Source organism: Mobula birostris, chromosome 7, assembly GCF_030028105.1.
Source record: "Mobula birostris isolate sMobBir1 chromosome 7, sMobBir1.hap1, whole genome shotgun sequence".
Lineage (NCBI taxonomy): Eukaryota > Metazoa > Chordata > Chondrichthyes > Myliobatiformes > Myliobatidae > Mobula > Mobula birostris.
Genome location: NC_092376.1, coordinates 188492073 through 188519447, shown reverse-complemented (window position 1 = coordinate 188519447; position 27375 = coordinate 188492073). Strand labels below are relative to the sequence as shown.

The following is a 27375-nucleotide window of genomic DNA, read 5'->3' as shown; positions in this document are numbered from 1 at the left end:
CATATGACCACAGGAAACTGCAGAGTTGTGGACACAGTTCAGTGCATCATGGGTTCTAAGTTTCCTTCTTTGTGTATACTTCTCACTACCTCATTAAAGTAGCCAGATTAGTCAAAGATCCCATCTACCCCAGACATTCACCCTCTCCCTTCTTCCATCAGGCAGAAGATACAAAAGCCTGAAAGCACGTACCTCAGCTTCCATCAAAGACTCCACTGTTACCCAACACTTGAATGGACCTCTTGTATATTAAGATGGACTCTCAACCTCACAATCTACTTTGCACTTCATTGTTTATGGCACTACACTCTCTCATTATCTTTTACACTCAGGACTGATGAAGGATCTCCGCCTGAAATATCAACTCTTTTTTTTCCCCTTTCCATAGATGCTCACTGACATGCTGAGTTCCTCCAACATTTGATGTGTATTACATAAGAACATGAGAAGTATTTTCCCTGAGGAAGGGCCTGCAATCTAATCAACTTTTCTTGATAAGTATGTGTCTTAAGTAATCCTTCAATTCTGATTCCCCGAGCCATCCCTTTTATTGGCTCATCCATTGCCTTGGCACTAAGTTTTGGATCTTCCTGTCTCACCACCATTTTGAGCAAGCTCTGAGCTATCTGGTCTAACCTCTGGTTGTTTGGGTCCACCCCTATGAGGTGCATTCAGTGACAATGCCTCAGTGAAGTTACTGAATGAATGCCCACTAATAATGGTGTTGATGAAAAGTACAATTTGCCAAGAAACAAAAATGAGTTGAAAGTTGTCAATGAAATGTCGATTTATTTAAAATTTCACAAAATATGATTAATCCCTCAGACAAACTAACAAGGGGAGCATGGAATAAATAAAACTGAAATCAGTCATTTCAATCATAGAACATCAACATCAATGGTTAGTCATCAAATTGATTCAATTTGACAAAATAATCAATAATTAATCTTTAATGGTTCGTTTCATATAATGGAGTGTTTTCTTGCGGACATGATGGATGAACTAAATATGTCAGTGGCTTTTAAGAAATGAACCAATAAAAAAGCCGGTTCACCTTTCTGGAATGAAGCCGCAATGCAATTCTACAGACTGGATTTATGAATAGTCTCTTAAAACTAATTTCACTGGAATTCATAGACAGCAGGTGGAACAGAGATGAAACCTATTTTATGACGTAAACAGACTGTAGCGCAAATAAAGAACATGGTTCTTTACACTGCTTTCATTGTGATTAAAAGATTTGATAACCAATAAGCTCTTTGAAGTACAGTCACCTACTCATGCTTTTAATGTAGAAAATATTGCAGCCAATTTGTACACAGGAAACTCCCACAAACAGCAATGAAATAATGGCCAGATAATAATTGTAGGGTGTGGAACTCATATTGCCCAGGATGCTGTGCTGCTCTTTAAGCTGATGTTATTGACAGTTTTGCAACTCAGTGGCCCCTCATGAAGAAGTTCACACAGGTCAGCTGCTGAGCGCAGTTATATCCTAAGCAGACCTTTTGTTATGGCTGCATATCAAACAAGCTCGACATCACTGACAACAGAACATGTCTTTAGATACACACTGCAGAACTAGGTTTAAATATCACCCAGGGGTGATTGATGTCCTGGAAGCTCATTTTTGGGGGCTTTATAAAGAAGGGCGTGTGAATATACTTCTCTCACCTTCGGCAATTGTACCTGTTCCCCTGGGAGACTGACTGTTGTTCAAAAGTTACTGCTCTTTCCTTGTGAGTTTTTACGTTGATTACAAAGGCCATAGGACACAGGAGCAGAATTGGGCCAAATAGCTGATTTATTATCCCTCTCAACCCCGTTCTCCTGCCTTCTCCTTGTAACCGATGATGCCCTGGCTAACCAAGAACCTATCAACCTCAGCTTTAAATATACTCAGTAACTTGGCCTCCACAGATTCTCCACTCTCTGGCTAAAGAAATCCCTTCTCATCACTGCTCTAAATAGACTGCCCTCTATTCTGATGCTGTACCCTCTGGTCCTAGTCTCACCCACGAGAGGAAACATCCTCTCCACATTCAGTCTTGGCCTTTCAATATGCAATAGGTTTCAAAAAGATACCCCCTGGTTAATCTAAACTACATTAAGTACAGGTCCAGAGCCATCAATTACTCCTCATACGTTAACCCTTTCATTCCCGGAACCATTCTCATGAACCTCCTCTGGACCCTCTCCAATGCCAGCACATCTATACTTAGATAAGAGGCCCAAAACTGCACACAAGTATGGTTTGACCAATGCTTTATAAAGCCTCAGGATCACATCCTTGCTCTTATATTCTAGTCCTCTCAAAATGAATGTTAACATTGTATTTGCCTTCCTTACCAATTATCGCTGACTCAACTTACAAGTTAACCTTTAAGCAATCCTACACAAGGACTCCCAAGTCCCTTTGCACCTGACTTTAAAATTTTCTCCCCATTCAGAAAGTAATCTATGCCTTTACTCCTTCTACCAAAATGCATGATCATACACTTCCATACACTGTATTCCATCTGCCACTTCTTTGTCCATTTTCTCAATCTGTTCAATTCCTTCTGCAGACTCCCTGCTTCCTCAAGACAACCTGCCCCTCTGCCTATCTTTGTATCATCTTCAAACGGCTAAAGCATCAGCTTACATGAGATGCTTTTCCTTCAAATATCAAATGTTATCATACTTTGTTTTAAAAGAATGTTTAGAAAGTAAAGCACTGAATCACGACAGCACTTGAGGCCATTCGACCCACTGAGTTTCTGGCAGCTAATCTTATTTTAATTCCCATTCTCATTCCCTCTTACCCTGCAACATTTGCTGACCGTGAGCTTACTGCTTAAACTACTGCTTGTCATTCATATACCATTCCCCATTATCAGTATTTACTGTGATTGCAGACATTAAATTATTCAATAAACAATGTATTCCCAGTATTTCCATATGCTTAAAATATCCATATGTTGGACAACAAAACGTACAGAGTAAAATCACAGCAATCCACATAGTTAGATACAAGGCACAGCAGCAAGTTCTTAGCACAAAACACAGAGACTTTAATAAAATATACTGTTGTTATTTTTTCTTTAACCTACTGACCAAACATCATGTACATACAGCCTGAGGAGAGAGTTGGGAGTTTGGTGATGGTGTTGCGGTATAGGTGAGTCTCAACTGACCCATGTATTTATGAACACCAAATTCTGGCTTTGGATGGAACTATATATACATAATAAAGACTAATCTGTGTGTGATTGTTAACAAATAACAAGGAGCATACTTTTAACAGCATGAGAAATAGGAGCAGGAGTAGGCTATTTGGCATTTGAATTTGCTTCACCACTCAAACAGTCAAGGCTAATCCAATACCTCAACCATCAGATTGTGGTCGAATTCATTAAGTTCAACAATATCCCTTGGAAAGGAAATCCTAATCATTAGGACACATTTAGAAGGAACGCTGCCACACGAAAGCAGCATACATCATCGAGGACTCCCGCCATTCTGGCAATGCTCTCTTACATCCCACACTACCAGGTTGTGGAACAATTAACATCTACAACCATCTGGCTCCTGAACATGCGTGGATAACTTCATTCAGTTCAATTCTGAACTGATTCCACAACCTATAGACTCACTTTCAAGGACTCTGCAACTCGTCTTCTCAATATTATTTATTTATATATTTTAAATTTATTATTTGCATGATTTGTCCTCTTTTACACATTGGACGTCTGTCCATCTTTGTTATGTTTAGTTTTTCTATTGTTTGCATTTTTTTGTAAATGCCTGCAAGAAAATGAATCTCAACATAGTACATGGTGGCATATATGTATTTTGATAATCAATTTACTTTGAACTTTTAGTTGATCATATCTACATGACAGCGGTCCAACCAAAGTGATTGCCCTCTGAGTTGAACTGCAAGGTAGCAGTTCGTGGGGCGAGTTTGGGATAAGTAATTAAACCATCTGACCAAGTGGACAAATGAAAAAAAAACTCACTTTCCTACCTCACTGCTATATGCTCCTCGTATCTTTTGGTTCCAAAATTTGATTGATTTTCAAAATTCAAAGTAAATTTATTATCAACGTACATACATGTCTCCATATTCTACCCTGAGAATCATTCTCTTGCTGACATTCACAGTAAATACAAAGAGATGCAATAGAATCAATGAAAAACTACACGCAAAGATGGACAAACTACCAATGCACAAAAGATAACAAATTGTGTAAATACAAAAAATAAAAATGAATAATATTGAGAACTTAGCCTTTGACTGCGCATGATTATCACCTAGGTTGGAGAATTTGAAAAGTTCATGGTATTCCCCAACCTGGAAAACAAATTTATCCATAGGATGAGCTGGAAGTTGGTAGCAAATAGTCTGCATGGTAATGATATCTGCAGGAGTAATTGCTCTGACAAATATTAACTAATTTCTGTATTTATTTAAATTGACCAGCTTATTGGAGTTTGCTTAAAGTTCAGTTCGGTTTTATGTTCCAAACAGATTAAATACTGATGAAGGTAAACCAGCTGACGCTTTGCCTTGCAAGATGCAGTGTGACAAGGATGGCCTTGTCAAGGTATTTGGGAAAAAGAACACACTAATTACAATCAATCTGAAAGAGACTGACTCATATAAAAAAAAAGTAACTCTTTGAGCACAGGGCAGTTTTGGTGTTGTTAAAGAATGCAGACCTGGGATAATAATCAAACTAGAAAATAACTCAACATTTTAGGGAACATCAGTGGAAAGAGAAAACACTGCCCCTCCCTCCACATAGCAACTATTAAGCATTTCCAGCAGTTCCTGTTTTAGTTTAGATTTTCCAGAACCTACAATATTTTGTTCCTGAAAATAAATGGTACGGTCTCTAATTCTACTTTCCAATGTTTAGATTTAAAGTTGGAAAGAAAAATGCTTTTCACTGGACACAAAAGATTCTGCAGATGCTGGAAATCCAGAGCACACACACAACCATACAGGATGGACCCAGCAAGTCAGGCAGCATATATGGAGGGGAATAAACAGTCCATATTTCAGGCTAAGGCCCTTCATCAGGATTCATTGGATAGCATTCTCATATGAAATATTAATTAGTTAATAAAGTTAATTTTTCACTACTGTGTGTGTCATCTGATTATAGCTCCAGCTCTCAACCCTGGTTTGCTTGTGTAAGGTAACACAGACAAGTCTAGAAACTGAACTGATGCACTCCACAGAGGCTGATAAATAGAACATTATTGCTACTACCCAGAACAGTGGTTCTGAATTAACTTACTGAATATACTTTACAAAGGTGATCACATCTCAAACATTATTTAAAATGATCATAAATATATAGACAGGAAAAGAATAACTACAGCTATTAGGAAAATTAAATCTTTGCATGCAATTGATTTCAGAGCATGAAATGAATAATGTAGTTCTTTTTGCAGCAATCAAAACCTATTTTTGTCTACATGGGATGCTTTTGCTTTTCATTGAATGCCTTCTAAAAATAAGCATTCATTAACTGAATCCATTACCTGCAGGGAATCATCAGTCAAACGTGTCTATTATTACTTGGCTAGCAAAAGAATGCATACAGTGAGTAGTTATAAATAAGTCATTGGATAGATTGGAAAATATATTCTGGGCCTTTATTAGTACTTTTAAGTGACTGGTCAAAAAGCAAACTACAGGGCAGTTCACTTCTCCTGGAACGTTATCCAAACTTGTAATGGCATTTGGTAGTTTTGTTGAGAATTGACTGGACTTGAGCAAAAGAGCTGATGTGACAGGAAAGATCAGTCATTATCAGGTGGATGAAGAACTTTCAGCAGTTGTCTTGACTGCTGCATGATGTTGAAACAACCTGCTCTGTTGCATGAATCACCTTCAAGGCCTATTCAATCCACAGGTTCCATCATAGAAGAATATTTACTACACAGGTGTATTCTATAGATGAGAATGCCAAGCATTACAATAACTCATTATTAGATCCAGCTACACCATATTGAATGAAATTTCCACTTCTATAGCATTGATAATTTCTGAATGACGTGCTATTACATTAACAGAACATCTTTTACAGTACTGAAATATTATGTGGATCAGCAATCAGTCTACTGAATAATCTGGGAAATAACTAGAGAGCAATTTCACCACCTTATTGTCCAAACAGATAATGTGCCAAATTAGCTGAGAACAAATCTCTTGGCATATGTCGGTGATATTAAATCTGATTCTGAGTTCGTAATGTTACTCAAAGCATCGTGATGTCCTAATTATGCAAAAGTGAACAGGATTGTTTTGGTGGCATTTAGAGGCTCTGTAACCTTGATCTTGAGTACTCAGAATAAAAGGCAGTGTGAAGAATTGTTTTATATTGTCTCGGGCACATATGTATGGCTAGGGTGCCTAAGACTGTTGCACAGTACTGTAGTAATTTTATGAATTGCACTGTACAGCTGCCACAAAAAAAATCAAATTTCACGACATATGTGAGTGATGACAAACCTGATTCTGATATGGGTCTCTGTTGTGGACTTAGAATGGGAAGGGGGCAGGGTGAGGAGAATCATGGTTGGGAAGAAGGGAATGGAGAGGGGAGGAAGCACCAGAGAGACATTCTGCAATGATCAATAAACCAATTGTTTGGAATCAAATGACCTTGCCTGGTGTCCCAGGGCTGGGTATGTTTGCACCTGCACCACCTCCCCCACCCCCACCCCTGGCACTACTTCTCTTCTAACTGTTCCACACTGCTCCACCCTCGCCATTTGGCCAGACTTAAACTTGATTGCCGCTTCACGTTGACAAATACAGTACTGTGCAAAAGTAAGGGAATATTAAGTAGATCAGTAATCAGTCTACTGAACAATCTGGGAAATAATTACAACAATTACACAACATCTAGCTATATATATGTGCCCAAAACTTTTGCACAGGACTGTAAAAACTACTATTTATCATATCTCTGTAAAAAATAACAGAACTAGTTATAGATGTTAGTAATAGATTTACTGTGAAACAAGGCAGCATGGGGGTACAAGAATCTTGCAGCCTCAAAATAGCACCATATCATAATAAATAATTTTTATTGACATACTCTGAAAAGTAAATAAGATTGGATGTGCAGTTATTTTTCCTAGGATATTCAGGATTAACAAGACAATATTTGAAACTCATCATTGCAAGAATGTACACACTGTCTTGCAAAATGACTCAGACCTTTCAGTCCAATGAGACCACTCAGAATCCCCTCTCAGGCAACTTTCTGAAGAGGTACTTCTTACTGCAAGGTATTTTTCCTTGCCCATACCTCCGGTGTTTACCTGCCACACTTCACTGACATGTTGGGAACCATGATTTGTATAACCCACTTTGGAAGAACTGAAATGAGGGCTCGGTGGATGGTGAATGCTCAATTGCTCAGAATGTTAAACGACAGCCAAGATATTTCCCAACACTGAGGAACATATAGGAATCAGTGAGAAAATGGGTGGGTCCGTGAATCAGCCATGATCTTACTGAATGATGGAGCTGATTTGAGGGGCTCAGTGACCTACTGTTGCTCATATGATTTAGCCCATTGCTTACTTAGCTCTTGTTTGACAAGAACCACCATGAATGCATGACCTATTTATACTCCACAGTAACATATTCCTATTGAACTTTGTTAGACTTATAATTCATTGATAAAGCTTACCACTTGTTTGCTAAGAAAATTTCCCACCCATCTGGCTTTACCTATCTCTTTTCAACTAGCCCTTCCTCCTACCTTCTTAGTCTGGCATCGTCCCCTTTCCTTCTTGGTCCTGAAGAAGGATCTTGGCTTGAAACATTGACTATTTATTCATTTCCATGGATGCAGCCTGACCTGCCGAGTTCTTTCAACATTTTGTGTGTGTTGCTTTAAAGTTTGTATGATATATCTATGAATGTCTGAAGTGTGTTTAACATTTTGTTAACAAGCTTGACAGTGGCCAGATTCAAGTTTATTAATATTAATGCTGGTCTGCTCTGTGTTTCTTTAAAAATTCTTGTATTACCTTGTATTAGTTGTTTGAAAGGAAATTAAACGAGTAGCATGCAATCAAATGCTAAAGTTTCTTAAAACAGTCACCGATTCTAGTCACATGCACAAAACAAGGAAAAGTTGTCAAAAGTCAAATTTCTCAGTTTACATAATCCTAAACTATATTTATACATCATATTTTCCATTAAATTAAAACAATGTTCAAACTCCATTATGTTTCATTAAAACGTAAAATAAATTTGACTCATTAAAGAATGGAAACTATTCTGTAAATCTCCATTCTGTAAGTTCAGTCTGGAAGTACAGCTATGTGTTTCATTACAAATTTCAAAACTCCAAAGAATCTGAATGTTTATTTTCTATGACGGTATCATTCTAATTTATCCCAACTGAACTGTTCCACTTGCGTTTGCTTTGCTCTAACATATATAAAAATAAACTTTTGCATTATCAGCAGGGGTCTCTTCCTGATCTATTGCCTGCTTACCTTCCATTTTGTTGATGATTTGGTGTCTCACTATTCGAAAGTTGAACATTATAACTTACTGAAGAACCCTCATGTTTTCACTTCACAGTACTTCATATTTTAGGTTGGGGATCTCAAAATCAGAAGAGTAAATCTACTGAAAGAAAGATCTAGGCACTGAATCAATGTTCCAAAATTGAATGCACATGCCTTTGCACGAGATGACTTGGAAAGCAGCCTGAGAAATAACATGAGGCTATTAGGTCCAGCTGGTCCACAATGTCCATGAGCCACTTGTTAGCTACTGGGCTCCATTCCCTTGAAACTCTGTCCTGTATTTTTGATGGTAGTTTGCCCAAGTGGTATACTGAATCTAGGAGTCATGTGTAACGTGAGACCATGAGGATGACCCCACCCTAGGCGCCTGATGATTAAGCCTGATTTTAACCTCACCAAGTACACAAAGGGCTTTCCAGCAAAGTTAATTAAGGCTCACTAGATCTCGCCATCTCATTTCCATTCTAACTCTGCTGTCTTTGGTTTTCTAATTTGTTTCAACAAAGATCAACATGAGTTTGAGAAGTATTTCATCTTCTGAAGAGGCACACTGTAGTCCTCTGGAAATAATACTGAATTCAACAAGTCTGACACATCAGCATTTTTATTTCAGATTTCTAACCTTCAATTACTCTTCCTCTAGTAATTTCAGATATGTTTTCCTTTTCCTAGATGAGCTGCCAACATGGCTGATGAGCTGGAACAACTGGTTTTAAGGAGCCAGTAACCCACCTATTCTGCTTCCTCCATTTAACCTTCTCCACTGTGAATTTTTATTCAATTTCTCCTATTAAAGGATTTACCTTATTTGTCATTTGTACATTGAAACATACAGTGAATTGTGTCATTTGCATCAAATCAAACCAGCGAGGGTTGTGCTGGGGGCAGTCCACAAGCATCACCATTCTTCTGGGGCCAACACTGTAAGTCCATACCTTACTAACCCTAACCCATATATCTTCGGAATGTGGGAGGAAGCTGGAGCACCTGGAAGAAGCCCACATGGTCAAGCGGAGAACATATAAACAGTGGTGGGAATCGAACACAGATCGGTGATCACTGGCACTGAAAAACGATGGAGCTAACAGCTATGCTACCATGGAACACCCTTCACTCATCTTGCTATGCATTCATTCCTGCTTTGCACCCTGTCATGGACAGTTCTTTTTGTATACCCCTTCTCCCCACTCTTCCTCACCAACTGCAAACTTTAGCTATTTGTAGTGGTATTGAAAACACTCTTTCTCATTTCTCCAGACGTACAGATGATTTTCTACAATTATTGTTTTTGTCTCAGATGAAAATCAGAATTGGGAATTCAGCATCATCGTACTGGGTCCTATATGTACAACTGATGTTACTACCCTGATTGGAATCAGTTCAGTCATCATGAGGGATGCACTGAGTTTGAGATGTTCTCATTTGAAGGGCTTTTCATGATAAAAATAGGACAATCAGCCTCCATGGATCTTTTGCCACTGCACTGGGTCATAGCTGATTTTCACCAAGATAAACTATTTTTTGTATTCATGTCCCTTGATTTCCAATTCTAACTAAAGCCAACCAATCACAGTCTTTAAGGTTTTCAAGCATCCTTGCTTCTTAAGGTTGTCATGGAGTGGGTGGTAGTGTGAATAAGCTTCCACTACCGATTAAATGCTCCCAATAGTGTGCATCGCAAATAGCCTCTGATAACCAAGTCCAGCCCCCGCTCTTCATGTGTGGCTTTGCTACTAAGCCCAGTGCAAATGTTTCTACTGACAGGAGAATGGGGTAGACGGGTTACTGGTGCCTTGAAATTAGTCATTCCAGTCAGATGGAGCTTGTCAGCTATGGTTGGCAGTTCATCTACGAGAAGGGAAACTCTTACTTGAAACCTCTGCTATCTTGTGGTTATACCCACTCATGGGGAAGGATTTGGGAGTAAATCCTGAGGAAAAGTCCAGAGCTGTTGTCCCTAAGGCAGTCCCACATTGAGTTTAACATTGACTGGTAACCCCTGTGACACTACTGATACCAAAGTGTATTGGTTTCTGCATTCCTTTGGATTCATCAGCTGTGTGGAGAGGGGAAGCCTGCTGCATTGGCAACAGCTTGCTCTTTATATCGTACTGCCCTAAGTTGTGTACCAGCTGATGATGCTGCACCAACAACATAAACTGCAAGGAAGCAACATCCATGGTCAACCCCTGACCAACAGAGGGCCTCCAAAATTTTCACAGTCTCCTTTGTCGAGAAATTCACTTCCAATCAGTAGAGAAAGCATGCTGTACAGGTGTAATCAGAAAATTATCTGAGATCAAAGGAAACAATGCCATTTATTCCACCACATCCACAATTCAATCACCAACTCTTGATCTCAATTCCACTGAGTGGAAGTTCTCCCTATTTCGATTTTATCTCCAAACTTAACTCAAGTACTTTTATCCATTCCCGTTCTTAAAGTATTTATTGTTGAATTATTTATTATTCCTCTCCCCCTTTAAATTGATGTCATGACTGTTTTAAAAATAATCACCCAGGCCTCTGGTAGTAATTAAAAAAAATGTTTTCCAAATCTCTCCTTCAATGGGACTGAGCTTGTGGGACCAAGTGTAAGGTGCTGTCATTCCCAAATTATGCTACCAACCAGAGATGAATTTCTAGGGAGCAGCAAGGACATGTAATGTTCTTTCATAGCATGACCAGATCTGACTCTGAAGTGAGTGGGCTTACAATCCCTCAGTTGACAAACATCTTTGTCCAGGAAAAATAACTTCTCTGACCCTACCACATCAAATCCTTCCAAAATTTGAAGCAGTCACATCTCCCTCTCAGTACCTCATAGCTAATGGAAATTACAGTACCTTGTTAATGGAGCCATTAGGAGACATGATGTCTCATTGAAACTGTATGGCATTATGCCAAACTGCTTTATTGTAGACTACTTCTATCATGCTCATTTCTTGCTGGGCCATTATCATTGAGGTTGACATCCATTATTCAAAATATAATGCTCACAGTATGATTATACTTGAAAGTTACTAACACGGTCCAATTGCTTCTTATGCAATATTGCGAATCTCATCATCTAAGATAGCAAGCAAATATTTCAAGGCATCATCTGAAATTTACAAACAAAGTCTGACAATGTAGTTCCTGCATTTTCATAAATTAACAGGTAAAATGCACTTACTTATGAAGACGTAATCTGGGATTCAGATTGCTCATGTAATCTTATATCACTGTTCATTTTTAACCCAAATAGTACTATGACCTCCAAGAGTACTACACCCTTGTGTTGAGGTTTGGAGGCTTTCATGCCTCAGTGACCTGGCTGGACTCAGGGCTTTATGCTTTGGCTCTTGGTAGAGTCAGCCATGCCAATCAGGTTAAATGGTAGAGACCAGACGAAAAGTGGTCCACAGGTTGTTCAGGTTCGGGAGGTTCAGCTAGCTCAGGGCTATTGACCCTGAATGGTAAAACAAAATTGTTATGGAAACACATATGAAGTATCCTTCTACATTTGAGTGTGACGGTATCCTGAACCTCCACCTGAGACTTGCATGACTGACAGTAGTGAAAACCGAGAGGAAGCTACAGACATGATGAAGGAAGCCCTGAACACCGCCGGAGATGGAGGACCTTCATTGCTGCCCTAAATGCCAGCGGTGTAATGGAGAGTAAGTACTTTGAGGATCTCTTTCTGTACTGAATCCACTCAATGCTGGTGTTCTTTGCAAAGGTTGGCAATAAAAGCTCCATCCAACCTCAGCCAAGTATCAATGGGCAAGACATCAAACGGTTTCTATTTTGGTGAATGGAATCATAAAGACATAGCAAAAACACATGCTAATCTGTCCACTCATGCTAATCCATTCATATACAATGCTATATAGGAACAACAAATCAGTACAGCTCTAGCCAATGGCCACCTCTTCAAACCAGTTCAGCATCAAGTGCCCTATAAAGCAATGTTTCATTTTAAGAAGAGGCTAGAAAATTGTCTAAGATATGTGTGATAAAGGAAGCTGAGTTGATGGGTGAGTGGCAGGATTGCCTCAAAGGGCTCTATAGCCTCCTCTTGCTCTTAATTCTTCGGATTATGCCATTTAGTGAGAATGTACTGCTACTTTGTATAGGTTATGCCACAGAGTGTAAAAGGGATACTGAGTCATTAAACCCCATACGCAAATTAGTATTTCGCTCCCTCAATATTTTCCACACTCTCCTGCATCTGTTAAGATTCTTTGGAGTAGCTATCTTCCTCGTCGCTGATGTGGACCTTCTCCTCGGACAATCCGCTCTCATCAATATTCTCCAGCGAGGATGCGTGCTGCACCGATAGGTCTGAGAGGCTAACACTGGGCAGGGTGTTCTGCTCTGGGTAGACCCAGGGCTTGAAGTGCGGGTTGTGTTTCTGTTTCCAGTCGGGGTACTTCAAGCAAGCTTTATAAATCCGCTTCATGGCCTACATTAAAGAGAAAAAAATCATTTAGACAAAAAAACTGGACATTGTTGACCACTTCCTTCAGACTGAAATGAAGCATCTGTATTAAGATAGACGTGCTTTATGGCAACAAGAAATGGCATGGGTCCGTCCATTAGAATCATTAACAATTACATACTATAGTATGAGTTATCTGTCCCTTCTAATTCAGGGAACATAATACTCATTCTTGCACGCATCTGTTGCTGAAACCAAATATTTTATCGTTAGGAATGAATGTCAGTTACAGGGGTTGATTACTCTTCAAAAAATTTTCAAAATAACAATTACGTTTCCTTTCCAGGACAGCTGAAACAGGATCAGAATCAGGTCTATTATCACCGGCAAGATTTGTGGTATTTGTTGACTTAGTGGCAGCCGTACAATGCAATACATGATAATACAGAGAAAAAATTAAGTAAATCAATTACAGTAAGTATACATATGGATATTAAATAGTTTAATTAAAAATAGTGCAAAAACTAAAATGATACGAAAAAGCGAGGTAGTGCTCATGGGTTCAATGCCCATTCGGAGAAGAAGCTGTTTCTGAATCGCTGAGTGTGTGCCTTCAGGTTTCTGTACCTCCTTCCTGATGGTAACAATGAGAAGAGGACATGCCCTGGGTGATAGGGTTCCTTGGTAATGGATGCCGTCTTTCTGAGTCACCGCTCCCTGAAGATATCTTGGATACTACGGAGGCTAGTACCCAAGATGGAGCTGACTAATTTTGCATATTTCCGTATGTTCTTTCAGTCCTGTGCAGTAGCCCCATCCTTCCCCCCATACCAGACAGTGACGCAGTCTGTCAGAATGCTCTCCATGGTACATGTATAGAAGTTTTCAAGTGTTTTAGGTGACAAACCAAATCTCTTCAAATTCCTAATGAAATACCGTCTGTCTTGCCTTCTTTAGAGCAGCATCAGTATGTTTGGACCAGGTTAGATCCTCAGAGATCTTGACACCCAGAAGCTTGAAATTTCTCACTCTCTCCACTTCTGATCCCTCTATGAGGTTTGGTTCATGTTCCCTCATCTTACCCTTCCTGAAGTCCACATTCAGCTCTTTTGTCTGACTTTCAGCGCAAGATTGTTGCTGCGACACCACTCAACTAGCTGGTATATCTCATTCCTGTACACCCTTTCATCTCCATCGGAAATTCTACCAACAATCGTATCATCGGCAGATTTGTAGATGTCATTTGAGCTATACCTAGACAGACAGTCATGGGTATAGAGGGAGTAGAACAGTGGGTTAAGCACACAGCCCTGAGATACGTGGTGATATTTGCAGAATGCCCAGCACAGTCAATGCATTTCACTCTATGTTTTCATGTACATGTGACAAATAAAGCCAATCTTTAGATCTTTAATCTTTAATCGCACAGAAGATTAAACAATCAGGACGCCAGAAGTTTTTGAATGCTCCAAAGCACTTCGCACTTTAATTCCAAATGGTCAAAAAAGCATGCATCCATAGAACCATAGAACCATAGAAACTACAGCACAGAAACAGGCCCTTTGGTCCTTCTTGGCTGTGCCGAACCATTTTCTGCCTAGTCCCACTGATCTGCACACGGACCATATCCCTCCATACACCTCCCATCCATGTATCTGTCCGATTTATTCTTAAATGTTAAAAAAGAACCCGCATTTACCACCTCGTCTGGCAGCTTATTCCATACTCCCACCACTCTCTGTGTGAAGAAGCCCTCCCTAACTGGTCGATTAGGAAAAGGGGAGGTGCAACGAGACCTGGGTGTCATTATACACCAGTCATTGAAAGTGGGCATGCAGGTACAGCAGGCGGTGAAAAAGGCGAATGGTATGCTGGCATTTATAGCGAGAGGATTCGAGTACAGGAGCAGGGAGGTACTACTGCAGTTGTACAAGGCCTTGGTGAGACCACACCTGGAGTATTGTGTGCAGTTTTGGTCCCCTAATCTGAGGAAAGACATCCTTGCCATAGAGGGAGTACAAAGAAGGTTCACCAGATTGATTCCTGGGATGGCAGGACTTTCATATGAAGAAAGACTGGATGAACTGGGCTTGTACTCGTTGGAATTTAGAAGATTGAGGGGGTATAAAATCCTAAAGGGATTGGACAGGCTAGATGCAGGAAGATTGTTCCCGATGTTGGGGAAGTCCAGAACAAGGGATCACAGTTTGAGGATAAAGGGGAAGCCTTTTAGGACCGAGATTAGGAAAAACTTCTTCACACAGAGAGTGGTGAATCTGTGGAATTCTCTGCCACAGGAAACAGTTGAGGCCAGTTCATTGGCTATATTTAAGAGGGAGTTAGATATGGCCCTTGTGGCTACGGGGATCAGGGAGTATGGAGGGAAGGCTGGGGCGGGGATCTGAGTTGGATGATCAGCCATGATCATACTAAATGGCGGTGCAGGCTCGAAGGGCCGAATAGCCTACTCCTGCACCTATTTTCTATGCTTCTATGTTATGTTTCTAATGTTCCCTTTAAACTTTTCCCCCTTCACCCTTAACCCATGTCCTCTGGTTTTTTTTCTCCCCTTGCCTCAGTGGAAAAAGCCTGCTTGCATTCACTCTATCTATACCCATCATAATTTTATATACCTCTATCAAATCTCCCCTCATTCTTCTACGCTCCAGGGAATAAAGTCCTAACCTATTCAACCTTTCTCTGTAACTGAGTTTCTCAAGTCCCGGCAACATCCTTGTAAACCTTCTCTGCACTCTTTCAACCTTATTTATATCCTTCCTGTAATTTGATGACCAAAACTGAACACAATACTCCACATTCGGCCTCACCAATGCCTTATACAACCTCATCATAACATTCCAGCTCTTATACTCAATACTTTGATTAATAAAGGCCAATGTACCAAAAGCTCTCTTTACGACCCTATCTACCTGTGACGACACTTTTAGGGAATTTTGTATCTGTATTCCCAGATCCCTCTGTTCCACTGCACTCCTCAGTGCCTTACCATTAACCCTGTATGTTCTACCTTGGTTTGTCCTTCCAACGTGCAATACCTCACATTTGTCAGTATTAAACTCCATCTGCCATTTTTCAGCCCATTTTTCCAGCTGGTCCAAGTCCCTCTGCAGACTCTGAAAACCTTCCTCACTGTCTACTACACCTCCAATCTTTGTATCATCAGCAAACTTGCTGATCCAATTTACCACATTATCATCCAGATCATTGATATAGATGACAAATAACAATGGACCCAGCACTGATCCCTGTGGCACACCACTAGTCACAGGCCTCCACTCAGAGAAGCAATTCTCTACCACCACTCTCTGGCTTCTTCCATCGAGCCAATGTCTAATCCAATTTACCACCTCTCCATGTATACCTAGCGACTGAATTTTCCTAACTAACCTCCCATGCGGGACCTTGTCAAAGGCCTTACTGAAGTCCATGTAGCCTTCCCTTCATCCACTTTCCTGGTAACCTCCTCGAAAAACTCCAACAGATTGGTCAAACATGACCTACCACGCACAAAGCCATGTTGACTCTCCCTAATAAGCCCCTGTCTATTCAAATACTTGTAGATATCACCATAGTACCTTCAAATGATGTACTTCAAAGTGCCCAAATGGCTCTGCCACTGCTTCTGTGATCTCATTGAGGCTGATAACCCTCAAATTCTTCCAATTCCTGCTACTTGCACAACTCTATTTTTTTTTACATAAATTACACCTCTGTGGTTATATCCCTCTTCCACTTTTTAATGAGCAGATCCTCAAATGGATATCACATTTCAATACTGCTCCTGACCATTGGCTGTGCAGAGCATTACCAGAACCCACAAACATAGAACATAAAAAAATAGAAATCTGCAGCACATTACAGGCCCTTCAGCCCACAATGTTGTGCTGACCATGTAACCTACTTTAGAAACTGCATAGAATTTCCCTCCCACATAGTCCTCTATTTTTCCAAGCTCCATGTACCTATCTAAGAGTCTCTTAAAAAACCCTATTGTATCCACCTCTACAACCATCACTGGCAATGCACTCCATGCACCCAGCATCCTCTGTATGAAAAACTTACCTCTGACATCCCTCTGTCCCTAGAAGTAAAAGAAGCTTCTCGGACAATAGCCAAGATGTCCAACGTCACAGGGTGGATGTGGCATGTGGACCATTTTGTTTATTTGCTTCTCTTTTGTAGCCTTGTCCTTCTATAATTAACTCCTGGAGTAGGAGCATGTGGCATTCATACATACAAATGGAGGCTGCAGCAATTGGACAATAGAGTGAAAAATATTCGGAGTATTGCTATCTAAGTATTATTCTGACCTTTGCTCCAATTCCATTTTCAATCATTTTAAAGATAATAAGATTAGCTTTATTAGTCCTATGTATATTGAAATATACAGTGAAATGCATCCTTTGTATCCAATCAAATCAATGAGGATTGTACTGTGCAGCCCGCAAGTGTCGTTATGCTTCCGGTACATCATGGTTCCCTCCAATTTCTCTCCCTACGACTTCTCCTTCTTCCTCTACAACCTCCCTTGGCACTTGCTCTAATGTCACTTTGTGTGTTAATATCAAAATTAATCTTAAAATACCCAAATGTAAGTGAAAGTTAAAAAAACAAGGCTGCTAGAGAAACTTATTGGATCAGGCAGCGTCTGTGGAGAAAATCGTTTAGTTCACATTTTAAGTCACAGCCATTTATATGGACACAGGAGAGGCCACATGAAGTTAGACCCGATTCCAGATGAAGTGTCTCAACCTAGAACGTTGACCGTCCATTCCCCCTACAGATGCTGCCTGACCCACTGAGTTTCACTGGAGATCATCTTTTTTTTTCTCTAGATTCCAGCATCCGCAGTCTCTAATATCTCACATATAACTGAAAGTTGTTGTTTTATGCTCTGCAGCACACACCAAATTCTGGGGAATTTAGCAAGTAAGGTAGAACCTACGGAGAGAAACAAAATAGTGACTGCTTTAGGGCGAGACCCTTTCTTCTGGACTCAAGAATGGCCACATGAGGCAGACCTGAGTCCAGATGAAGTGCTTCAAGTCAAAACATTGACCATCCATTTCCCCCCACGTTCTGAATCTGCTGTGTTTAAAAGTACTGACTCAGGATGGTCAAATAGCAGAGCACACTCAATAGGATTAATGGCCTAATTCTAATCTTATGCCTTGGGGGATAAATGATGGTACAAAGAATGTTTCAACTTTGTAGTTTATGACATCAGGGCACATTTGAACAATAATATCATAAGACCATAAGACATTGAAGTAGAATTAGGCCATTTGACCCATCGAGCCTGCTCCGCCATTTCATCATGGCTGATCCATTATCCCAAACAGCTCCATTTGCCTTTCCCCCATAACCTTTCACATCCTGACTAATCAAGAATCTATCCATCTCCACTTTAAATACAGCAAATGACCTGGCAAATACAACCATCTTTAGCAACAAATTCCACAGATTTACCACCTTCTGGCTAAAGAAATTCCTCCTTATCTCCATTCTAAATGGGCGTCCCTCTATTCTGAGGCTGTGTCCTCTGGTCCTAGACTCCCTGACCATAAGAAACAATCTCTCCACATCCACTCTATCTAGGCCTTTCAACATTTGATAGGCTTCAATGAGAACCCCCCCTCATTCTTCTAAGTTCCAGTGAGTAAAGGCCCAGAGCCGTCAATCGCTCCTCATAAGATAGGCCTTTCATTCCCAGAATCATTCTCGTGAACCTCCTTTGAACCCTTTCCCATGTCAGCACAGCCTTCCTTAACTAGGGGGCACAAAACTGCTCACAATACTCCAAGTGAGGCCTCACCCGTGCTTGATAAAGCCTCAGCTTTGCATCCTTGTTTCTCTATTCTAGTCCTCTTGAACATTGCATTTACCTTCCTCATCATGGACTCAGTCTGCAAATTTACCTTAGGGGATCCTGCACGAGGATTCCCAAGTCCTCTTGCACCTCAGATTTTTGAATTTTCTCCCTGTTTAGAAAATAGTCCATGCTTTTAAACTACCCTATGTTACTGAGGAAAATTAAACCACTTTCTTTCTGACAAATCTCGGAAGAAGGAATCATCACAAAGTGCTCTGGATGTGTAAGAAAGGAATCACACAGTGCTTACCTTGGGAGCTACAAACTGTGAGACTCTATTCACAACCCATTTCGGTAATGACCCTAAAAAAAACATAAAAAGCAAAATTTGTTAGAAACAAGTTGGTTAATTTAATCACCCAGTGGCAATTCATATTACAGCAGAATCATTAAATCCCTCCACACATCCGTGTCAGAAATGGAATTGACCTGCTGGCAAAATAAATGAGTAAGATTGAATTTGAAACCGAATAACTCAGAAAATGCAATTAACATCTATATGCTCTTCCAAGCTTGACTTAGCCGTGGATATAAACTACAAATGTGCAGCAGGTCTGATATCTGAAAGAGAAAGAGACACAAGAGATTATTAAACAGTCATCAGATAAGAAATGTTGGAAATGCTCAGCAAGGCTATTCAAAATTAAATAAAAATCAATGCAGAATATAATGTCATATTCAGGGAGAAAATGTGGTGCAGATAGACAAATAATGTGCAAGAGCCACGAAAGGTAGACCGAAAGATCAAGGCACAAGAGATTCTGCAGGTGCTGGAGATCTAGAGCAACACAAACAAAATTCTGGAGGAAATCAGCAGGCCTGGCAGAATCTATGGAAAAGAGTAACCAGTCAACGTTTGGGTCCGATACCCTTCATCGGAATTCAGTTTGCTTAAGATACAATGGTGGACAGGTACACTGACAATGAGAAAGATGCAGGGATGCTTCAGAGGGTTAAAGATGGGTAAAAGTAATGGACAAGAACCTTGCTAATTGAACATCATCTGGAATAATTTGGGTCATAATCAGGACTCATGAAGGGTTTCAAACTGATATGTTCACTGTTATTCCCATAGATGCTGCCTGACTTGCCGAGTTCCTGTGTTTGAATTGAATTGAATTTTATTGAATTGACTTTATTTCTTACATTCTTCACATACATGAGGAGGAAGTTGCCTCACAGGTGGATAGGGTAGTTAAGAAAGCTTATGGGGTGTTAGCTTTCATAAGTCGAAGGATAGAGTTTAAGAGTCACGATGTAATAATGCAGCTCTATAAAAGAATGGTTAGGCCACACTTGGAGTATTGTGTCCAGTTCTGGTCGCTTCACTATAGGAAGGATGTGGAAGCATTGGAAAGGGAACAGAGGAGATTTACCAGGATGCTGCCTGGTTTAGAGAGTATGCATTATGATCAGAGATTAAGGGAGCTAGGGCTTTACTCTTTGGAGAGAAGGAGGATGAGAGGAGACATGATAGAGGTGTACAAGATAATAAGAGGAATAGATAGGGTGGATAGCTAGCGCCTCTTCCCCAGGGCAACACTGCTCAGTACAAGAGGACATGGCTTTAAGGTAAGGGGTGGGAAGTTCAAGGGGGATATTAGAGGAAGGTTTTTTTACTCAGGGAGTGGTTGGTGCGTGGAATGCACTGCCTGAGTCAGTGGTGGAGGCAGATACACTAGTGAAGTTTAAGAGACTACTAGACAGGTATATGGAGGAATTTAAGGTGGGGACTTATATGGGAGGCAGGGTTTGAGGGTCGGCACAACATTGTGGGCCGAAGGGCCTGTACTGTGCTGTACTATTCTATGTTCTATGAGGAGTAAAAATCTTCATGTTATGTGCAAATGTGCAATGTGCAATCATAGTAATTTATTATAATTTTTTTATAAATAGAACAGTCAATGTAACATAGAAATACATTCAGATCAGCGTGAGTTAATCAGTCTGATGGCCTGGTGGATGAAGCTGCCCCGGAGCCTGTTGGTCCTGGCTTTTATGCTACAGTACTATTTCCTGGATGGTAGCAGCTGGAATAGATTGTGGTTGGGGTGACTTGTGTTCCCAATAATCGGGCCCTTTTCTCACACTTGTCTTTGTAAATGTCTTGAATCATGAGAAGTTCACAACTACAGATGTGCTGGGCTGTCCGCACAACTCTCTGCAGAGTCCTGCAATTAAGGGAGGTACAGTTCCCATACCAGGCAGTGATGCAGCCAGTCAGGATGCTCTCAATTGTGCCCCTGCAGAAAGTTCTTAGGATTTTGGGGCCCATACCAAACTTCCTCAACCATCTGAGGTGAAAGAGATGCTGTTGTGCCTTTTTCACCACACAGCTGGTGTTTACAGACCAAGCGAGGTCTCCAGTGATGTGGATGCCAAGGAACTTGAAGCTGTTTACCCTCTCAACCCCAGATCCATTGATAACAATAGGGGTTAGCCCATCTCCATTCCTCCTGTAATCTACAACAGCTCCTTTGTTTTTGCAACACTGAGGGAGAGGTTGTTTTCTTGACATCACTGTGTCAGAGAGATGACTTCTTCCCTGTAGGCCACCTCGTCATTACTTGAGATTAAGCCAATCAATGTAGTGTCGCCAGCAAATTTAAGTAGCAGATTAGAGCTGTGGATAGCGACACAGTCATGAGTATACAGGGAGTAAAGGAGGGGACTTACTACACAGCCCTAAGGGGCTGCTGTATTGAGAGTCAGAGGGGTGGAGGTGAGGGAGCCCACTCTTACCACCTGCCAGTGATCTGATAGGAAGTCATTTTGCATGTGTTGAGAGACCATGAGTTCATGCTCAGTGAATTGAGGGCCTTGGAGGACTTGAGGAGGACATAAGCTCCGAGGCGTATCAGCCATGATAAGTTTGAATAGCTGGGCAGGCTTGAGAGGCCAGGTGGACTATCGCTGCTCTATTTTAGATATAAAATAGAAAGGAAGAACAAATGGAACAATTCCTTTCCTCCTCACTTTTGGACTAAAAGGCTATGAACAGTGGAGTGCCTCAGGGATCAGAGTTGGGGGCTTGGTTGTCACGTGCTCGGTCAATGGCTTGGATGAGGGTTAGCATTCGAGCACAATACTATCTAAGTTTGTTGAAGCTACATTGGTGGGCAGCATTGTTGGCAATGAGAAGGATGAAGGGAAGCTTCAGGAAGATAAAGACAAGTTAAGTTAATGGGAAAGGACATGGTAGATGGAACATTACCTGGGGTAATCGGTAGTCATCTACTATGAAAGAAATGTGGAGTAATTTTTATATGGTGAGAGATTAAATAGTGTTGATGTTCCGCTGACATCTTTGTACACAAATCACTAAAAGCTGATAGGTAGGTAAAACCAACTAGGAAGATATATGGGGAGCTGGCTTTTATTTCAAGAGCTTTTGAGTACAAAATTCGGGATGCCTTCCTCCCATTATACAGGGCCATGGTGAGACAGCTTCAAAAAAACTGTGCACTGGTCACATCTCCCAAGTGAAGGAATGATATGCTTGTGATTTTGGAAATGCAATAACAGATCACTGGATTGATTTCTGAGTTGGCAGGTTTGACATCTGAGGAGAGGTTCAGCAGACTGGGTTTATATTCATTAGACTTTGGAAGAATGAGAGGTTATAGAGTTTGACAGAGTAGATTAAATGACATCACCTTTGGCTGGACCTTGTAGCCCCATAATAAGGGGCTGGTCTCTTTGGACACAGAAAATTATTTTCACCCTGAGAGTAATGAATCTTTAGAATCTGGTGCACCTGATGTGGCCAGCTCTAAATTGTCAAGTACCTTTATTCTGTCTGCAACAAGCAGAATTTCTCAGTGGCTAACCATTTTAATTCCAATCCCTGCTCTGACACGTCAGTCCACTGCCTCATCTACTGCCTCAATGAGGACACTCTCAAGTTGGAAGACCAACACCTCATATGCCATCTGAGTAGCTTCCAACCTGATGACATGAACACCTATCACCTATCGTGTTCTCACTTCATTCCTCCCTCCCTCACCCACTTACCTTCCCCCTCACTTATCTTCTAGCTTGTACTCCTTCCCCTTCTTGCACCGACTTCTTAGTCTGCCTAATTCCCACTTCCATTCCAGTCTTGATGAATTGTCTCGGCCCATAATAGTGATCATTTATTCCTTTTCACTGATGCTGCCTGATGTGCTGAGTTCCTCCAGCATATTGTCTGTATTACTTTAAAATTCACTACTTTACATGAAGTATATCCAAGAAAGAGGTTGATAGAATTTTAGATATTAAAGGAGAAAAGCGGTGATGTATTGTTGAGGAAAAACAGTGAAAGAACAGTCATTTCTTATAGTTCTATCCATTACCGAGCAAAGGTTGCAAGGAGATGGCACATTCGAGCAGGGTAGATTGACAGCATCTGTGTTGTGAGAGCTGCTGTTGTTGGTGAGAATCTGGCTATGTAAAATGCTGTTACAGTGGGATGGAATGCATGCTATGTAATGATATCAGAACTGCTTCCCGAAATTCTTTGCATATGTTAGGGTAGCTAAGCTTATTCTTGTCAACGTAACAGCAAAGGCTGCAGTCTTCTCATAAACATGAGAAAATCTGTTGATACTTGAAATCTAAAGCAACACACACAATATGCCAGAGGAACTCAGCAGGACGGGCAGCATCTATGGAAATGAATATACAGTCTACGTTTCAGGCCAAGGCCTTTCTTCAAGACTAGAAAGCAAGGGAGAAGAGAACAGAATTAAAAAGCTGGTGGCATGGGGGTGGTGGGGCATGGAAAGGAGGAAAGCTAGAAGGTGATAGGTGAAGCCGGTTGGGTAGGGAAGGTAAAGGACTGGAATCTGACCGGATTATTAAGCTGAATTACATACAGGATGTGTTGCTACTTGTAATGTGAAATTGTCCAACTATAACTGTACACTTTGAGGTGAAGTCTTCATTTTGCTTGCATTCTCTGTGAGTGATTCAGTGGCATATGAGCATCAAGAAGCACACTTCAATCAAGAGCCATATAAGCATATGCAAGGCATAGTAGAAAGGTGTGAGAAACTTATACCTGATCACAGGCAGACATTTGTGCCAATGCAACTGGAAAGTATTTTAAAATATATTTTTGTGATAGAGTGTGGAACTGGTCAATCCTGCCCTTCGAGCTCCGCTGCCCCAGCAACCCCAGACAAATCCGATACCTAATTTTGGGACAATTTACAATGACCAGCTAACCTACCCAGTAGGTCTTTGGATTGTGGGAGGAAACTGGAGAGATCCCACACATCCCGCGAGGAGGATATACAGAGTCTCATTATGGAACGGTGCCAGAAGTGAACTCCAAACTCTAGAATGCCCCAATTTGTAATGGTGTTGCGCTAGTCGCTGCGCTACTGTGGCACCCCAAGTCGCACAATGAACAACCCACCCATCAAGGGAACTGCGCAAACCCTGGCAGGGTCTTGTGAGCATTTCCTAACTGTAAGTTTGAACAACTTTGAGGACATTGTTCTGGTCACTAAACAGGAGATTGGCCCCATGACAGTACAAGATGAGGAAATAACTTCAGGAATAACAACACTGCTTGAAAACCAGTCCAGCCACACCGATGAATATTCTAACATCCGCAAGCTCTAATTATTGTAGCAAAAATCATGATGTTTTCCCCGTTAGTTTTGTTTATACCAGTAATACCCATCCATAGATGCTTTGGTTTACTCTCATCAATAGTACAGTGCTTAACATAAAAATTGATAATAATTATTGCAGGAAACTTGCAGAATTCAGTGAGTTGTGCGCAATTGTGGCTACTGTGTTTAGTGAAGGTACTTTCCCACTGAGTTAGTGGCTTGTATGCAGTATGTTGCTGACTACCTCCTCTGAGATCCCACCACAGAAGACAGAAATATTCCGGCTGCTTGCTGAGTTTTACTGTTCCAAACTCATCATCGTCATTTTGTACCATGTTGGATGACGTGGTGATCATGCTCTTCCATCTGGCTTTAATCTGAACGTTGTCTGTGAGGAAGCCCCGCCTTCACGCTGATGTTCTTACTCATTTCTCTATCCATGACCATAATTGTTCTTGGCAAATCTTTCTACATTAAGTGGTTTGCTATTGCTTTCTCCAGTGTCTTTACAAGATAGGTGACGCCAGCCATTATCAATACTCCTCAGAGTTTGTCTGCCTGGTGCCAGTGGTCACATAATCAGGACTTGTGATATGCACCAGTTGTTCATACGACTATCCACCACCTGCTCCCGTGGCTTCACGGACGCTGATGAGGGAGCTAAGCAGGAGCTACACCTTGCCCAAGGGTGACTTGCAGGCTAGCGGAGGGATGAAATGCCTGACACCTCCTTTGGTAGAGATGCATCTTCACTCCGCCACCCAACTAATGGTTTTAAATGAATCGCTAAATTTAACTTCAATAGAATCAAAAGTACAAAGTTCAGTAAACATACATGATTACATTGTTTATTTAGACCTGACATTGAATTTTTAAAATTTTATGTTAGTGATCCAATGCAGAGTAGACCCTTCTGTCCTTTAGAGCCACGCTGCCCCAGCAACCCCCGACAAACCTGATTAACCCAAACTGATCACAGGACAATTTACGATGTCTAGTTAACCTACCTGGTACTGTTGTGTATTTAATATTTCAAGAATATTTGAGTAATCTTGTATTTATATTGTTTGATTAAGCATTTTTGTTTGTTAAAATAATTAATTATGCATTATATGTAAAAATACTTTAATTGCATTGCATCTTTGCACTACTACGCGGTACGTGCTCATGTTGCTTAAAATAAAGATGAGGCCAATCCCATATTCCCAGACTCCTGTGCATTTCTTTGAATTAGTTTAATGTTTTGAAGTTACAAAACATAACACGTACGCTTTTGGACTGTGGGAGGAAACAGCAGGAGCTGGAGAAAACCTACAGGGAGAACATACAACTCCTTACAGAATGGTGCCTTCTGTAATGCCGTTCCTCCGCCCCCAGGGAAATTCTCCCCAGAATGACATTTGGGAGAAATTTCTACCCTACGTAGTCCATGCATTACAGTGGGCACCTAGAGGCACACTTCTAATTTGTAAGTCTCCCCCTCCCACTTTCGAATCTCTTACTAGCTCTTCTTTCAGTTAGTCCTGATGAAGGGTCTCGGCCCGAAACGTCGACTGTAACTCTTCTTATAGATGCTGCCTGGCCTGCTGTGTTCACCAGCAAATTTTATGTGTGTTGCTTGAAATTCCAGCATCTGCAGATTTCCTCGTGTTTAAGTCATTTGAGTCATTGACCTTTCATCTTAAGTGAACAACATACACTCAATGGCTACAAGTACACCTGCTCATTAATGCAAATATCTAGTCAGCAAATCATGTTCCAGCAACCCAATGCATAAAAGCATGCCAATATGGTCAAGAGGTTCAGTTGTTCAGAACAAACGGACCTAAGTGACTTTAACTATGGATTGATTTTTTTTTGTCAGATGGGGTGGTTTGAGTATCTCAGAAACTGTGGCTCTCATGGGATTTTCACACATAACAGTCTCTAGAGTTTACAGAGAATGGTGCAAAAAAGAAGTAAAAAAAAAATCCATTGAACAGCAGTTCTGTGGGCAAAAATCCCTTGTTAGTGAGAAAGGTCAGAGGAGAATGGCCAGACTGGTTCAAGCTGACAGGAAGGCAACAGTAATTCAAAAACTTTACAATTGTGGTGAATAGGAGGGCATCTCTGAACACCCAACACATTGATCCTACAACAACAGATGATCACAAACATTCACTCAGTGTCCTCTTAATTTGGTACAGGAGGAAGCTAAAAAGTGGCCACTCAGTGTATTCATAATATGTAAACTGAATGAAGGCAAACTTCCAGAAAGCAGAACACAAATATGTCAAAAATGTGAGTGCAAGATTGATACAATGATAAAAAAAACTGTACATGCCTGCTCAAAATAGTTATAAGCCACAAAGAAATGATGTGTTTGATATCAGGTCTGATGTTGGTCTCCCGCTGTTTCATTTTATTGTCAAGCTCCCCTCAATTAGCCTTTAAAATGTAAGCAATGACATATGGGAATTGCACAGAAAGTGACAGTTCTGTTTTTCTGTGTAATTTACTCACCAAGTTAGAGGTTGTTCAGGTTAACAAGCATGGTTCTTTGAGGGCAGGTTGAAAGACTAAAAGGGGGTGGCAGAAGTTTGCCTCATAAACAGTGCTTTGTAAGTTTGAAACCTGAGGATCAGTTTTAATTTTAAAAGTTTCTCAGCCAGATGGAGTTTGAAAGGTATAAAAAAATAATGGGGGGGGGGTTGAAATCAAAGAATGCTTTACCCTTTTGGCAGCTCAAATAACTGCCTGGTGGGCAATAACAGAAAATCTCCTGAGAACTCTGTGTGAGGCTAAAGAATTGGTGTTGAGGCTGTATGTATGACTGACAGATATCTTTGTTTCAGCTGATGAGCTGGAGATGGGGTGGATGCACAATAAAATGTGCAACAGGACATTGTAACCCTCAC

The 27375-nt window shown here is 40.8% G+C and overlaps 1 protein-coding gene across 1 annotated transcript in view; it reads right to left on the bottom strand.

Annotated features, from left to right (window-relative positions):
* Nucleotides 1-766: 766 nt before the first annotated feature.
* LOC140200618 (START domain-containing protein 10-like) overlaps nucleotides 767-27375 on the bottom strand; it is a 193873-nt gene continuing 167264 nt past the window's right edge. The window contains exons 6-7 of the mRNA XM_072264186.1: nucleotides 19123-19175; nucleotides 767-13003 (exon numbers count right to left, since the gene is read on the bottom strand). Of these exons, the coding sequence (XP_072120287.1) occupies nucleotides 12773-13003; nucleotides 19123-19175 (284 nt within the window). The 3' untranslated portion in view covers nucleotides 767-12772. The remainder of the gene's footprint in view (nucleotides 13004-19122; nucleotides 19176-27375) is intronic.